Here is a 16,978-nt window from a genome sequence, read left to right on the forward strand (position 1 = left end):
AGCGACTCTGTCACACAAAAACCTCCAGAATGATGTCGCAGATAACAGCACACCAACAGAAAACCACAGGAAACCATGTGACACAGTCTTCACTAAATCAGTTACTCCATTAGGATGTTTTTTTGGATTTATTTTACTGTGTAAATTTAAAAGTAAAAGAAAATAATCAAGACAATGATGAGAAAAGTAATGATTATATATTTACAAAATGTAACTTTAATGGAAAATGAAGTGATTAAAGTGAAAGTTTCCTTTTAATAATTTCATAATTTCAGAGCGGTTTGAGAAAAGGGGTTCTAGAGATCAGCAGAATTTTAACTGGATGTTATGCACATTTTTTAAATAATGCATAACCCCCACAGCCAAACATTAATGTTACCTCTCCCTGTTGAGCTCTCTCTACTCTAAAGATAAAGTCACAAGGGTATATTGAGTTACTTCACTGTCAAAGTAATGTTTTAACGTGTTTTATGTTAAACAGATTCTCTCAGATGAGTCAGAGAGCTGTCTGATCTGCTTTGTATGAAACCTAATTAAAACCTGAACAAGAAGAGGCCTGTCTTGAATGTCACCGTGGAGACAACAACTAACCCTACACGCTCTTAACGGTACAGGTCAGCAGCGGGGGGCCAAAGGACCATGGACCTCATCGGACTGCTTCATTATGAAAAACCAGACCTTGAGGAGAAGAACTTTGATGTACATTTCAATATAACAGGCCATTCAAAGGGCAAAGTCCAGCTTGTCATCTTCGACATAAACCCAGCCGACACTGCAGAGTACTTCTGTCCAACCAGTTACCACAGTGTTTCAACTCCTCTGGGTCCTTTACAAAAAGCTGGCGGCCAATAGTATCAAGTATGCACCTGCATCCAACCTAAAAACTGCTTGACAAAGAAGTAGTGACATTTGTTTTTTGAGACCCAAACATTTTTTTTCCCCACACAGCAGCATATTTCAGCTGCCTCCGTTCTATGAGAAGACAAACAAGGCATAAAATAAATCTCCAAATAGACAAAATGCTGATATACATTGCTGTGCACCTCAAGACTGCAATCACAACCTGTCCCATGACTCCCCAGTGCTAATGGCCTTCTCTTTGGTCTATTTAACACTGTGGAGATTCTGATGTCATATCCTCCCTTCAGATATGAAGTCTCGGCTCATTGTATTTTCAGTCACTTTATTTCCTCCTCCAAAGTCAAGATGATCCCAGGCATCACCACCTTGACTTTCTTTACACTCTGGGCTGCAGGTAAAGTAAATATCTGTAAAGATAAAAACACACACATACGCAACTTTTTCTCATTTAATTTGGGATAAAAATATTCCTACATTTTAATAAATTGTAGCCCCTGAACTGAACCTTTGACTTCACCATAAAAGCATTTTAAAAATATAGCTAATATTAAAGTGATTTAGTACAGTTACAGTCTGTTAATCGTGCTGGTAATAGTTTTTCTGTTTTGTGTTTCAGGTATTTCTCGGTCCGTCTTGATCACTCAGTGGCCCCGCTATATCTCCAGGCATCCCAATGGCTCGGCAGAAATGCACTGTTACCAGAATGACACTGACTATCAATATCTGTACTGGTACAGACAGCTAGGAGGAAAAGATATTCAGTTAGTAGTTTATGTAGTAGCTGGCAGTGCAAAATTTGAGCAAGGATTCAAATCTGGTTTTGAGTCAGTGAAATTGAATGAGAAGCAGTATTCTCTTAAAATTCACAGCGTTCAGAGGAAAGATGAGGCTGTTTATCTGTGCGCCGCCAGTCTACCCAGTGCTGTGGCAGAGCGGAGGTCTGTGACAAAAACATGCAGCAGAGAGGCTTTTTTCTGACACCTGACCCACATCAAGGATGAAAGAAGGAACGTGAAAGAAGGAGCTCAACCACACTGTAGAGAAGAGGATATCGGTGACTTTTACTGCACGTCATTTCACTTACATTAATGGAAGTTAGGAAGGAAGAAAAAGTGAATAAGGAATAAACTGCCGTCTAAAATTGAGGAGAATATATGATTGTTCATTTGTTTCAACACATAAGAATATTCCATGTTTGTCCTTTTCTGACGAGAGACTGCCCGCAGTCGTGCAAATTACAAATTACAAATTAGATTCAACCGATAGGTGGAGACACAGCACATGGCATGAAGCTTTTGTCAAGAAACGGAGGTGATGAATTAACTGACAGACACAACTCCCTCCCTCTTCACCCGGAGCCTTATTTTTCCAAAGTCAACACTTTTTGTCTGACATCGGTGCTTCACAATGTCTTCACCTATGCAAACATTTGGCTCTCCCTTCATCTGGTTTTCATGTAAGATCTCAAATTTCATCCTGAATTACACGAAACTCATCACAAGTTATGTTTAACTTGCTCATTTAAAAGACAATGTATTGACTTCTTGTCTGCTGCTGCTGCTTTCTCCACAGGTCAGGTGAATGCTGTAACATTTCACCGATCTCATCCCCAGATAGTGAAGGAGGGCAACTGAGGTCAAGATTAACTGCAGCCATTATGATAATTACGCTCTGGTATCAGCAAAGAAAGGACAGTCTGTCTAGGACCCTTATTGGATATGGATATGAAAGCTCCCAAAATGATCTTTTTCCTGCACATGAGACACTGACAGAAGAGGCAACATCTCTCTTTAAACAGACTCTCACTGCAGTAAGTTGCGTTTTTCCTGCAGCAGCACAAACCTGGAGAGTTTCTGCTGCTGTGATTGGATTTCTTCTCATCCTGCTTCCATGTAATGAAATTAGCCACAAAAAACAGCTATTTAATCGTGTTGTTCCTTTTTTGGTTTTTTACGGCAATTATACAATTGTTTTCGCATCATGGCTTCTGTATCACCTGCTTTTTTCAATCTGTTTTTCCCACAGATCAAACAGAGAGTGTGACGTTTCAGCCGTCCCATCCAAGAATAGTCAACGAAACAGCCAGGGTAGAAATTAAATGCAGTCACGATGATAACAGCCTTTATTTAATGCTCTGGTACCAGCAGAGAGGTTTGATGAATGGGTACAGCAACACTGCCGGTGACCCCAAATATGAGAAGCAGTTCGACAGTTTGAGATTACAAGAAAAGACATCCAAACAGGAGCTCTGATCATTCGCAGTGTGAATCTATCAGACTCAGCTGTGTATTTCTGCACTGCCAGTAACACGGTGAAGTGATGACTCTAAAGTAATTTGTCTCAGTAAACACACAAAACAAAATTAACAAAAGGATACAATACAGATTACACACTGTTTATTGGAGAAAGCAAGCTATTTGGAGAATTTAACTTGGGCTTTAGCAAATTCTTATGGGTATTCTTCATTATTTTCTTACATTTTATTGACCGAACAATTAATCCAGAGAGGAATCATCAGATCAATCGCTGATGAAAATGACTGTAGTTGCAGCCCTACATGCTGGCAGAAGAAAGAAAGGCTTTCCGTGGTGAAGAAAAACACTAACTTTCAGCATCTCAGAGAGGAGTAAAGTCTTCGAGAAGTGTCCCAACCTGCTACAGCAGGAAAGGAAAACTCAAGCTTTTTTGGACTTCAAGTGACAGATCGTTTCAGCTACATTTGTTACATTAAAAACATTTTACTATAGAATTTTGGTTTAGTAGAGAGCTGCTACTATTTTCATTGTCTACTAATCTGTAAGTTCTTTTTGATCAGGTCATTAAACTACAAAATGTCAGAAAAGCCCAAGGTGCTCTCTTTAAATTGCTTGTATTGCCCGGACAACAAAGATATAAAATTCAGAATGACAGAAAACCGAGAAAAGCAGAAAAACCTTCACATTTGAGTTACTGAAAATAGTAAAGGCTCAGTGTTTCGCTTCAAGAAGGACTTTATTGATTACTCAATGATCAACATTTGTTGATTAATTTATTGTTGTTCAACCAGTAGATTGATTTACTAATTGTTTTAACATTAAATAAAATGATATGTATATATACATATACATATACACACATATATATACACACACACACACATATATATATACACACACACACACACACACACACACACACATATATACACACATATACACACACACACACACACACATATATACACACACACACACACACACACACACATATACACACACACACACACACACACATATATACACACACACACACACACACACACACATATACATATACACACACACACACACACACACATATATACACACACACACACACACACACACACACACACACACACACACATACACACACACACATATACACACACATATACACACACACACACACACACATATACACACACACACACACACACATATACACACACACACACACACACACACACACACACACACACACACACACACACACACATTATATATATATATATATAACATAATAAATAAATAAAGTACGTCAAATCAGTTTTTGGCATTGTATTAAATTAACCGAAAATTATGACATCACAAGAACGGTTTCATATTTTTAACTAATGATGATTTAATTACATTGGTTAATAATTCAACATCATGGAAGGATAAGAAGAATGTAATTATGTCTTATGTTACATCCCTTACAGGATAATACTGTAATAACTATATTATCCCGTTATAGTGTTTAACAGAATTATACTTTTGATGGTCTAATACTTTTGGTAAATGTATTCTTGATTTAAATATACATTTATATGCCCCAGTTTATTTCACCACTAAATGAGTGAGGGGCATAACCCCTTAAAAACCCATTACTCTGAGATTCAGTGTAGAATTTACTGCTGCATGATTGCGTAGATGTTCTTTCAAGCACTTTTCAACTATGACAGATATACAAATTTTGGGGGAAATAACTGATCGCTATATGACATTTGCAGCATTAGTACTGGCGGCTTCAGTCCTTACCAAAGAGAGAGAAATTAATCTTTCATGTGCTTCAAAGTTTCATTTCGTACACAGCGAATGAGAATTACAGTCAGCCTTAGGTTCCAATTGTATAATCATGTGACCTCATGCTTCGCTGAATAGGAGTGATGAGTGACTGTGCTTCATTCAGCTGGAGGAAAGCTCATCACTAACATGATCAACACCGTCCTTTGTCTGTCACTTCTTTTATACTCAGGTGGGTTTTATGTTTTGTTTCAAAATGGTTGTACTGTCCAAACAGTGCTCGAAAGGTCATGTCTCACATTTGCATATCACATATTTGTGTTAAATTTACAGTTCTGTACATCAAACACAGACACAAGGTAACATTGTTCGTCATGTGCTGCAGGTCTCGCTGTTGTAATTCTGCAGTCTGGAGATCAGATGTCTCACCCGGGAGTCACAGTTATGCTGGAGTGCAGCATGGGTCCAGGGCTCAGCATGGCCAGCTACACCATGTTGTGGTACCGACAAAGGCACTTTGGCGCTCCAATTGAGTTTCTCATCAAAGAGTATGCCGAAACTGCGGGGCGCTTCCGGTCATCTATCGATACATCCAAAAACAACTTCTCTCTTCAAATTCCTCAGCTGCACCTGAATGACAGCAGCACCTACTACTGTGCTGCCAGTCACAGTGATGCACACAGACCAGACAGTCACACAAATAACAAGCCTGCCTGTAACTGATGATATGCAGGCAGGAAGGAGTTGTGGCTTGTTTGGTTTTTATACGATAATGAAAGTTTTGTGCTGAAAGTAGGTTAAGACATACTGGGCCAATAAAGGGCTTTTAGTTAGTATTCATTAAATATAGACAATATACTGTATAACTGGATTGACATCCTTATGCCAGTGTTAAAAAAAAAAAAAAAAAAAAAATAGAATTTTAAAAGGTATAATAAAATAAGTCTTTATAGTGGAACAGTTCTATTGGATTGCAATAGATTGCACAGGTGGACCTAATAAAGTGGCCACTGAGTTCAAATACCAAATATACTATACTATACACTACTGTAGTATAACTACACTGCACACACCAAGCAATTTATTAGGATCACCATACTGATACTGGGTAGGGCCTAACTTTGCTCTAAAATCAGTCTCAGTTCATTGTGGCGTTGATTCCACACGATGTTGGAAACTCCTTTAAGATTCTGTTCCACGTTGACGTGATTGCATCAAATCATTTCTGAAGATCTGTCAGTTGCACACTCATGCTGCCAGTCTCCCATTCTACCACACCCCAAAGGTGTTCTATTGGATCCATATCTGTTGACTGGGGAAGCCACTGAGGTTCACTGAACCTATTGTCATGTTCATGAAACCACTTTTAGACGACTTTTGCGACACGGAGCATTATCATGCTGGACGTAGCCATTAGAAGATGGTAAATTGTGGCCATAAAAGGCTGCACATGGTCAGCGACAATACTGGCTGTGGCATTCAAACCATGATTGGGCCCATTATACCAATTAAGGTGTGTCAAGAAAACATTCCACGTCTCAACCAACATGGATTGTTGACACAAGGCAAGTGGGGTCCATGGATTCATGCTGTTTACGCCATACTCTGACCTACCATCTGTGTGCCTCGGCAGAAATCCAAATTCTTCAGACCAGGCTACCTTGTTCTAGTCTAAAACCGGTCAGTTTTGGTGAACCTGTGCCTACTGCAGCCTCAGATCTCAGTTCCTCTCCACAGGATTGGAGTGCGTGAAAGTCCAAGGAGATCAGCAGTTTTACTTTTAGAAACCAGCCCCTCACGGGGGGGGGGGTGGTTAGAGTATTTCAAGTCACTGGGATCCCATTTTTCCCCCATTCTGATGTTTGATGTGAACCTGACCTGTATCAGCATGATTTTATGCACTGGTGCCACATGATTGGCTGATTGGATAACTATACCAATAAGCAGGTGCACAGGCATTCCTTAATAAAGTGCTTGGTTAGTGTATACTATGCTACACTACACCACACCTAACAGAGTGTTTGATCATGGTCCTTTTCCATAACTATGATGAAGGACACAATATAACAACAGTTGTGTGTGCAGATACCACTTTATACTATGTAAACTAACTCATGTATAATTGATGCCCAACTAATGCAAGGCTCATCACAAAGCTGGTTAAAATACTTTGCTGTCATACCTCTTTTATGTGTATGACTCAGAGTTTGGTTTAATTATAATTAAAATAATTTAAAAAAAAAAACAGAAATCTGCTGGTTAGTTGGTAAAATGTACCAATCTGAGAAGCTTTTGTCCATGTGCTGCAGCAATCCGACAATTTGTTTCACGCTGAACAGTCGGATCCGCTGAAGAAGCAACAATGACCCCTAAAAACTGTTGGCACAGTGCTCTTGAGCAAGGAACTGAATAACTGCTATTGCTGCTCAGTGACCCCTAGGAGACTGCAGCTGTACAGAGAAACCTGTATGAACCGATGAAACAATATGAATGAGGGCAAAGAGTTCCTGGTAAAACAAAAACGGACAAGGGGAGGATCGGAGCTTATTTCAGAGTTTTTGGTTGTAGCAGTACAGTAAGTTACACCTGCAGTCTGAGAGAAGACAACAGAGTTACTATTGTCAATGAAGATTGCTAGACAGCTCTGATTTCTTTTGCTCTGGATAACTGGATTATCAGTGACAATGAACATCTTCTTGGTTGCAGTTCTAACCTTCTCCAGTAAGAACATTTAAATTGAGTTGAAAGAAAAACGTTTTTTCATCAAAGATTTTCTTGCTCCTATTATTGTTTGTTTACTTGTTTCCGTGTTTTCATGTTTTCCAGATTTCTCCTTTTGTGTAAAAATTCACCAGCCTCCATTTGTATTTAGCCGTGACGGAGACACAGCTGTAACTCTGCGGTGTGAACAAGATGATGATCAATATTTCTGGATGTGCTGGTACAGACAACGAAGCAGTGGGAAAATGCAGCTAGTAACATATTCTATGGGTAAAGATGTATGGAGCACTGAAGCTCCCTTCAACGAATCCAAGTACACCATGTCCCGGCCTGCAGTGCTTAACTCCTCTCTGCAGATACACCATGTCGAGGCTGGAGACTCAGCTGTGTATTACTGTGCCTCTAGTAGAGCACAATGGTTCAGAAAGCCTGATTATTATTAACTGGTTTCTTTACCTTATGGAAAAAGTTAGCAATCAAATTATGTTATATTGGCCTTTAAGAGAGTATAATGGGCTTTTTTTTTTTTTTTTAAACAATATTCTGGCATTTTATAGACCAAACAATTAACAATATCATTGAGAAAATCAGCAGATTAAATCGATAATGAAAATATCCATCAGTTGCAGCACCAATGCGACATGAGAAATTACAAATAGAATATGAACTAAAAGCAGAAAACTGGATGAACTCCACTTTGTCATTGGAGGGTACAAGAACGGCCTTTCCACAGTTCAGTGATGTTTCTGCAACACCACAAAGCTGATCAGTTCAGATAAGGGGGCAGGTGAAAACATGGCAAGGTTGATGCAACATTATTGTCCTATACAGTGTCTCAACTGTGTCACTCTGTCCTCAACTTTGCACTTTCTTATATTATTTAATTGTATGTGTGCAACCTGACAAGATGAAAGTATATCAAATTTAAGAGGATAGCATACACTGACTTCTACAGGGCTTATGTGAGATACATTTAGGTGTGGTAGTTACAAAGTTAGGTCAGTACTGCATGAAAAGAGTTGGAAAGTCAAATCATAAGTGAGCTACATAGTTAGTATTCATAGTGCTGTGAATATGGTGGTATGTATGTAAAACAGTAAATGTGACATAGGTCCACACATTGATCTTTATGCAGCTACCTGCATTAAGTAGGAAAAGGGGACATTTTACTGCCATAATATAATACTGATAATATTGACAGAGTGAGATGTTGTTAAGATTTTTTTTTTATATCAGGAAAAGATATATAAGATTATACAGTGAACAGACTAATGCCACATGCCATAGCATTTAAGATCAATGTTCATGTGCAAAACTTGTCCTTAGATCAGGTATTATTTAGTTAAACAAAAAATCAAATATTTTCATAAAATTTGGAGGAAACATATTTAGATATAAGCTGACGGTGGAATAAACTAACCTAGTACTGAAAAGTTTAATGGGCGATCATTTTATGTTTGAAGACACTTGTCATGACCCAAATTATGAATTCATTGTCTTCAGGTAAAACAGCCGACGATATTTTTCTTAAGTGGGAACACTCCTAAAATGTAACAGCTTTACTTAACAGAAGCTTTGTAAATTTCAGCAGCCACTAGGTATCTCATTTATAATTCAATCATATAATCATCATCTTCCCGTTTCCACGTCGCTGCTGTGTTATGATGATAATAATAATAATAATAATAATAATAATAATAATAATAGACCGTATTCGTCATATACCTGAACAGAAAACAGTGGACCACAAATTCAAAAGGACTGCTGTGACACATACACTTACTTGCCAATTTATTAGGTACACCTACATAAAAATTAATGCAGTATAATACATGAGGCCTGCAATAAATCTTCCTTTCACAAGGATTATAATGTTCAGTTCTTATTGAATCTGTCTGAAAAAGGTGTTGATTTATTTTAATGGTCATTTTGGAGGTTGTAAGTTGTGGTGCTGTTGAACTGTACTGGGTTATACTGAGAGGTGTTCCTAATATTTTGTCCGTCCCATTTATATGAAATAAGGTTGACAAAATATTAGTAAGACAGTTTTATCTAGGTGTACCTAATAAACTGGCAGGTGAGTGTAGATTAATTTAATCACTGTGTCATAGTAACCCTTTCCCTGACCTGGAGAATCACTATTTTTTACTGAAGAACTTGACTTAAAACTTAAAATGGGTGTGACACAGATTTATTTCATCACTGGAGTAATATGCAGTACAGAAAATCACTGGCAAATGTATTTTTGCTTCAGTAAGGAAAATATCTGAAATGATTGACCGTCTGTTACAACAGTCTGTAACTTTAGTTTAGGCCATTTTCTCACTCATATGGCAGTTAAAGGAAATGGAAAATATACAACGTTAGATGACGTATTGTGTAACATTACGTAACATTCCATTACAACTGCGGTGAATAAATCACTTGTTCCAGCAGTTAATAATCCTAATAAATCATGTTTGGGTGGAGATATAAAGTAAACAAAACGGTGCTGTCTTGCTGCCGCGGCGTCTTAAACAAGGTGCTCCAGAATGATTTTGCCCCAAGTGACCGTGCATAGCTGGTGTACTGCAGTGATAAGCCATTTCCAATTTGCAGAGCTTGGGTCTCTGTCTAAAATACTCCCACACTTTAGATGATACCGTCTAAGGTTTTGTAGCTGCAGCTTGTTTTCCGGGGAATCCATGCTTGACTGGGAACAGGCAACTTTGTCCTAATTAATGACGACAGTTACGTGGATGAGTTGCTCCAGCTCTAACTGACTGTTGTTGAATGTTTCTCTTTTTTTGTTTGTCGAGGAACTGCCCATCCAAAGAAGTCACAGTCAACACTGAACTTCTTTGGGTCCTCAATGCACATGGAGTTTGAAGTCCATCAGATGGGCGGTCATCAAGAAAAATCAAAGGACAGACAGAAAGACAGACAGAGATTTCTTCATTTATAGTTAGATATTGTTCAAATATGGCATGCATATACCGTCTTTATGTTCTGATAATATACTAATTGACAGATGATGCAATAAGATGTAATAAAACTCCTTTTTCAAAAAAATAGATCAAAGCCGTATTAAAAAAATCTAGTGATGCAATGACGCATATATACATCAGAACTTAAATTACACAATAGTGTAATAACTGATTATAAGATTCTTCCTCTCATCAGTTATGTCATCATTAGTTAATATTGTTGCAACACAACTTAAAAACTTGTTATGCCAACTATCATGTCATTATATAGATTTTATTCGTTGTTAAACCTGTATTGTCAGTTTTTTATGGCCACATGGGGGCAACAGAACAAGCTGTAAACACAACACTGACATATTGGCACCATGTAAAGTTGAAATTGCAAAAGTGTTGATTATCTACCCATCCAGCAGACACAGAGCAGCATTAGCATTCAATTGGCATTGTGCCTCTGGACACCTGGTGAATTTGAGTCCAATTTTCACATTCTTTTAGCTCTATTTTTGGTCTCTACCAGCTCCGAAGAGAAATATCTGGGTCTTCAGCTCCACTATGCTCACAAGCTGGGTGGAAACTGTCTTCTGTTTAGTGCTGGGAAGGTAGTGCAAAGTGAGATTATCAGGGGACTTTCGCCAAAAAGAGCTACCCAAGAGTGCAGAGACAGACCACAATATTAAAGTTTCAGCCGTAAACAAAAAAAAAAAATTAGCTTAAAGACGCTAAAAAGCTTCATACAGCTGAGGGGGTCTGCAGAGACAGGTAATAACTGTCTGTGGGTTAAGTTTTAATTGGTTTTTGCCATTTTTACTCACTAAAGGGAAATTTCATGCTGTGTCCAGTTGAGAGCTCCAAATTAGCAGACAAACGGAGCAATTTAAGGATTGCCTACAGTATCAGTCAAATTAGTCAGTGAATGTTCTTCCTTCTATAACTGGGTGGATAAGGAGGTGTGACCAGCAGAGATGTCACTTCCTCTGAGTAACTACAAAAAAACAAAAACAAAACCCAAACATAAACCAGTTTCTCTTTTCCTTCCCTTCGGTCCTGCTTCTTTTCTTAGCTGAAACAGAAATAGCAGCAGTCAGATTTGAGCCCGTTCAGCCGTCAGTCAGCCCGACCTGTGCAGCTGCTCTCACAGAGAGAGATGGCGGCTGAGATATGGCGAAGCTGGGTGGGGGAAGGAGAGAGGAGAGAACGAAAAAGACTTCAGGTTTTTGTGTGATGCTTTTTCACTGTGGGGACAGGGGGGACACGGTGATACAATCCTATAGAGCCGCCGTACAAAAACCTCCTCCCATTCACACCCATTGTGTAGACGGCTACATGCAACTTGGGAAGCGTGGTAGATCAGAAAACATCAATATTCTGAGGGTGTGTAGGATGGCAGGACACTGACACTGAAAAGTCAATTTATATGCAGAAAATATGCTGGACAAAAGTTTGAGAAATGACTTTTAAATCATGTTAAGAGCATTTGGATTCTTCGTTTACTCAACTTGACACACACAAAAAACCATTGGACATTATGAAGCTCATCCTGCATGTTTAAACCTTCTTCATGCTCTGGATTATTAGACTGTGTCTCAATATGCTAACTATGGAAAGTTTTGAGACGTTTTGGTAGAGGAGACCGTCAGTGTGACACTGGAAATGAAGTTTTCTTCGGAAAGGGAACAAAACTCACTGTTTTGGGTAAGTCGGAGCTCTCCCAACTTCAGTTGACTGCAACAAACTTAAAAAAATAGAAATGCTGGTATGAAAGGGAAGAAAAAAAACTGTTGTGATGAAAAAGCTGAAATATTGAGCTGAAGAGAGAACACTGTGACATACACAGACCCTGCTTACTTTGGCCAAGGAACCAAACTGACGGTTTTAGGTAAATATTTCCATTTATTACTGTACTTTTGTAAATGTCACTTTGCTTTAGAGTCTTAGTGTAAACAGAAGTATTAGTAAAAACTTTCCAAAGATAATTCTGGTAGAGAAAGACATGAGTTTCATGTCAGCATTCTTGCACCGTGACAATGTCAATGAAGTCTACTTTGGAAAAGGAACAAAACTGACTGTTCTAGGTAAGTCAGGGGTATTAAAATGGAACAAATGTAATAAGCTTTGTGATTGAAGTGGTGCATTAAGGATCCCGATGAACTTGGGTCTTTATAATTTAAGCTCAGCTCCGAGCTTTTTGATGTTACACTTAAACACTGTGTCAATTACGAAGCCTATTTTGGCCAGGGAACAAAACTGACTGTTCTTGGTAAGTAAAACATCAAATAGTCTTCTCATGAATTTCAGCTCTAAAAGAAGTAAAACAAGTTAAAGCAGGGCTGTCGTTTGGGGAAGAAAAAAAAAAAAGAAAAAAAAGAGACAGACCGTGGTGTAGCAAATGTTTTGGGTTTAAAGAAAAGTGACATTTAAGACAATAAACTTAATTTAAAAGCAACCAAAAAGTACATTAACAAAGTAAAAGCAGCATCTTGGGCTGTTTTGAGCACTGATCAAGTTCACTGTGACTCTGGTGGAGCTGAAGTTTACTTTGGTGGAGGAACAAAGTTAACTGTTTTAGGTAAGAAACATACATAATACATACAGTCTATGATAAGGTCTATGGTAAGAAATCAGAACAAATGTGAAAAACATTCTAAAGTGGTTCTTTGACAAACTTACTGTATTCAAGCTCTCCATAGTTTAAGCTCAGCTCCGAGCTTTTTGTTCTTAAGCTTGAACACTGTGTCAGTACGAACCTTATTTCGGCCAGGGAACAAAACTGACTGTTCTTGGTAAGTAAGACGCCAAACTTTCTTCTCATTAATCCACCTAAAACCAAGCAGCTCTGTTGTCTGGCAAGAATCTTACGCAAAACTTGTAAAAACCAGACTGTAATGCAGTCTGGTTTAACAAAGTAAAAGCAGCATCTTGGGCTGTTTTGAGCACTGATGAAGTTCACTGTGACTCTGGATATGAAGCTTACTTTGGTGGAGGAACAAAGTTAACTGTTTTAGGTAAGAAAACATTGTAAAATTCATTAAATATTGTTAAGGTATAGTTTTGTTAAGATGCTTTTGATAATGTAAAGATACTCTAAGGCTCAAACACCTCCTCAACACTAATATTTATACCCACTACCAGAATAAATAATCATAAAATAACCACAGAAAATGTGACTAGGTGTTTAAATATTAAAAATAAGTCTGGGATGATTTGTCTCAAAGTATCAAAGTGGAAGTTTTTCACATGTCAAAGAATGAAACAGTTGGAATAATTTCAAAGTGGGACAGATAAAGAGAGGCACTAGGAAGAGGTTTTGGTACCGTCGAAAGTCTCTGTGCTCTAACACAGAAGCTTACTTTGGAGCTGGAACCAAACTCACTGTTATAGGTAAGAAAACCTGCAAAAATAATCTCTCAGAGAATGATTCTTAGCTTGTAATATAAACAAATGCTCCGTATTAAAAATACACTTTAGGACCTTTTATTTGATGCTACTGAACAAAGTATTGTCTCTTTCAAAAGTGCAAACGAAGTTATGGTGAAGGTTTATGCCAGTAGAAAAGACCGTTGCCTATTTTCTCCAGTAAAAGTAGTGTGGCAATAAAACATCTGGCTCTACGCCCAGAGTATTACTGTCACAGCGAGTTCTCATCAGCTCTGTCAAATACTGTGAGTTACCAGGCAGAGGCTTACTTTGGAGCTGGAACTAAACTCACCGTTTTAGGTAAGAATGAAAATAATTAAAAGTTACAATAAACAATACTGATATAATATTACATAGGATATATTTGCAAAGCAGTTGGTTTGATATCTACCATGTAAGAGCTGAGGGTTGTTGTTTTTTTAATCTTCTCCTCTTAAATGGAACTTAAATCAAAAGTTTAATGCCATTAGCATCTAATTTTATTTGTTATGAATGTGTCTCATTTTTACACATTTGTGTGCAAAAAGGTTTTTAGTTTTTCTGAAAAATTAGCACAAAGATAGGCCACGGCTTTCGGTGCTGAATGCTTGAGCAGTTTTTTCTGTAGCCTTGTATCAGTGTGAGCAACTATGAACCAGCTTACTTTGGCAGTGGCACCAAACTGACTGTGTTGGGTAAGAAAATTATGAAAATCATACACATAAATTTTTGTTTTCTGAGCTATTTTAACCTAACTGTGCAAAAATTATTGTTGAGTTAGGTTTAGGGCTGTAGAAAAAAAATAGGGTTGTTTTGGAGCTGGCCTGTGTTGCTGTGCAGATTTAAAGTCAAAACTGCAAAAGAAAATGTAAAATTTTTAACCTAAATACATACCATTAATCTATGGCTAACAGGCTTTGTTAAGTTCAGACACCAGACTTACTGTTATAGTTATTTAAATATTTTAAAGCTGTAAAAGTTGGCATTCAGAGGATGTCTTCCCTTGCATCAAAAATTGAGGAGAAAAAGTGTATTTAAATTACATAATGAGTTCATACGTGAGATACATATGAGATAGTGATTTCACTCTGTATGGACTGGCTTGGAACTCACAAATGCGATAAAATAAGTTAGAGGTAGTTGGAGGTTCACTCAGCACCTGTATTCTAGGTCTTTGTCAGTTTTTTACATGTGAGTGAGTGCTGTGCTCTGGCGGTTACCCTGCTTATTTTGGAGAGGGAACCAGGCTAACAGTTCTTGGTAAGATTATTGCAATAGCTTCATTAAAACACACATTTCTCTGATTAAATTCAGTGTGAGTTGTGTAACCTGTAATGACCATGTTGTATTTGATGTTAATGTTCAGTGTGAAAAAGTTCTCGTGTCTTTTGAGCCCAATGTTCATGTCTAAATTCTGCTATCAACTCCTAAGTCACATGTACTTTAGAGTTGTGTATTGGATGTGGGTTTGTTGTCCTATCGATCTACAGGCAGCTTTAATTTAGGGATTTATTTCCTTCGTCCTTGCAGACAACACGGAAAAGACCGACCCAACCGTGAAAGTTTTTCGACCTTCATCAAAGGAGTGTCGAAACCAGAAGGACAATGAAAGGAAGAAGACCATACTTTGCGTGGCCAGTAAATTCTACCCTGACCATATCAGTGTGTTCTGGCAGATTAATGGGAAGAATGTCTCCAAAGGTGTGGCAACTGACAACGCTGCCCTAAAGGCTGCCAGCTTCTACAGTATCACCAGCAGGTTGAGGGTCTCTGCCGAAGATTGGTTCAATCCCCAGAATAATTTCACGTGCACTGTCAGCTTCTTTACTGGGAACGAAACGCGGCTTTTTTCAGATGTCATTTATGGTGAAGGTATGTTCATTTGGAACTCCGAAATAACCTAGACCTGATCTGTTTGCTCCTGAATATACATGTTAACAATCATCTGTTCTTGTCTAATTCATCTCTTATTTTTCTATCAGCTGAAGATGTCCCCATGACAAGAGGTAAATATATTAATCTTTGGTTCTATACACCTCAGTGCATTAATTCTACCAAGGTTATCACCAAAAAAGGTTTAGTGTGTTCATCTTGGAATTCATAAGCTCATATACTGTATATAAACCAAGAGTAGCTGCTTACATAAACTGTCTGGACAAAGTGAACTGGATGTTTCCTCTTTGAATCGTGTAACTCGTCCGAATGTGTGAACCTTCTGCAGAGAGATATCTGAAGATTACACAGGGCGCCAAACTCTCCTACGCTGTTTTTATCATCAAGAGCATCATCTATGGAGCCTTTGTAACGTTTTTGGTGTGGAAACTTCAGGTTTGTCAAACCCAACACTTTTGATTGACTGCCCTTGATATAAAAACTGCTCCCGTGTATTTTATTCCTTCAATGAACAGGTAATGAAAAGAGCTCATGACGATAAGACATTGTGTCCTTTGTCTGTTTCAGGGTTTAACTGGAAAGGGGAAAGACTGAGAGTGGAGCTGAGGCAAATGAACTGTGGGAGACGGATTATCGTGCTTTCCGTAAATAAAGTTGAAAAGATAGTGGTTATATTTCCGTAAAGCTGTACGTTACATTGCATTTGCACTTGTGTATGAATGAACCATTCAAATTCTGCAGATGAACAGTTCTGTGCTTATTCTTGTTACGATTTTTTAAAGCTATAACTGGCATTTCCTTTTTAAAGACACTTCATAATTCTATGTGTTTATTCGTGGTGGACCAATGCTTGTGTGCTGAATTGTCTTCTCAATAAAAGTATTTCCACGGATCTTGACAAACATGTTCTGTCATTCATCTTCAAAAGTTTGTTTTGAGTGCCCTACTGAGTTTTGTAGTTTGTCCCGATAACGATTCTCATGGCATCTTCTAGCAGGAAACTTTATTTACGTTCAGTATGTATGTAAAACAGAAATGGACATCAACCTTCCTATCAGACATCATTCATACACTGTGGTTAATTTGAATAAGAAAGGATCAGACAGATAAATTACGATA

General features: G+C 38.1%; 1 protein-coding gene across 1 annotated transcript; it reads left to right on the forward strand.

Annotated features, from left to right (window-relative positions):
- Positions 1-1,168: 1,168 nt before the first annotated feature.
- On the forward strand, positions 1,169-16,757 carry LOC120795118 (M1-specific T cell receptor beta chain). The gene is made up of 8 exons (XM_040136673.1): positions 1,169-1,255; positions 1,478-1,780; positions 5,239-5,245; positions 14,238-14,287; positions 15,497-15,838; positions 15,949-15,972; positions 16,188-16,294; positions 16,427-16,757. The coding sequence occupies exons 1-8, from the start codon at positions 1,207-1,209 to the stop codon at positions 16,451-16,453; spliced, it is 909 nt and encodes a 302-aa protein (XP_039992607.1). The 5' UTR covers positions 1,169-1,206; the 3' UTR covers positions 16,454-16,757.
- The last annotated feature ends 221 nt before the right edge of the window (positions 16,758-16,978 follow it).

Source organism: Xiphias gladius, chromosome 10 (genome assembly GCF_016859285.1).
Source record: "Xiphias gladius isolate SHS-SW01 ecotype Sanya breed wild chromosome 10, ASM1685928v1, whole genome shotgun sequence".
NCBI classification, from domain to species: domain Eukaryota; kingdom Metazoa; phylum Chordata; class Actinopteri; order Istiophoriformes; family Xiphiidae; genus Xiphias; species Xiphias gladius.

Excerpts from the sequence above, each read along its gene's own strand:
- LOC120795118 (XM_040136673.1), top strand. The coding sequence starts at position 1,207 with ATGATCCCAGGCATCACCACCTTGACTTTCTTTACACTCTGGGCTGCA. Across the intron at positions 1,256-1,477 it reads CTTTACACTCTGGGCTGCAG|GTATTTCTCGGTCCGTCTTG; the intron begins GTAAAGTAAATA and ends TTTGTGTTTCAG. Across the intron at positions 16,295-16,426 it reads TTTTGGTGTGGAAACTTCAG|GGTTTAACTGGAAAGGGGAA; the intron begins GTTTGTCAAACC and ends TGTCTGTTTCAG.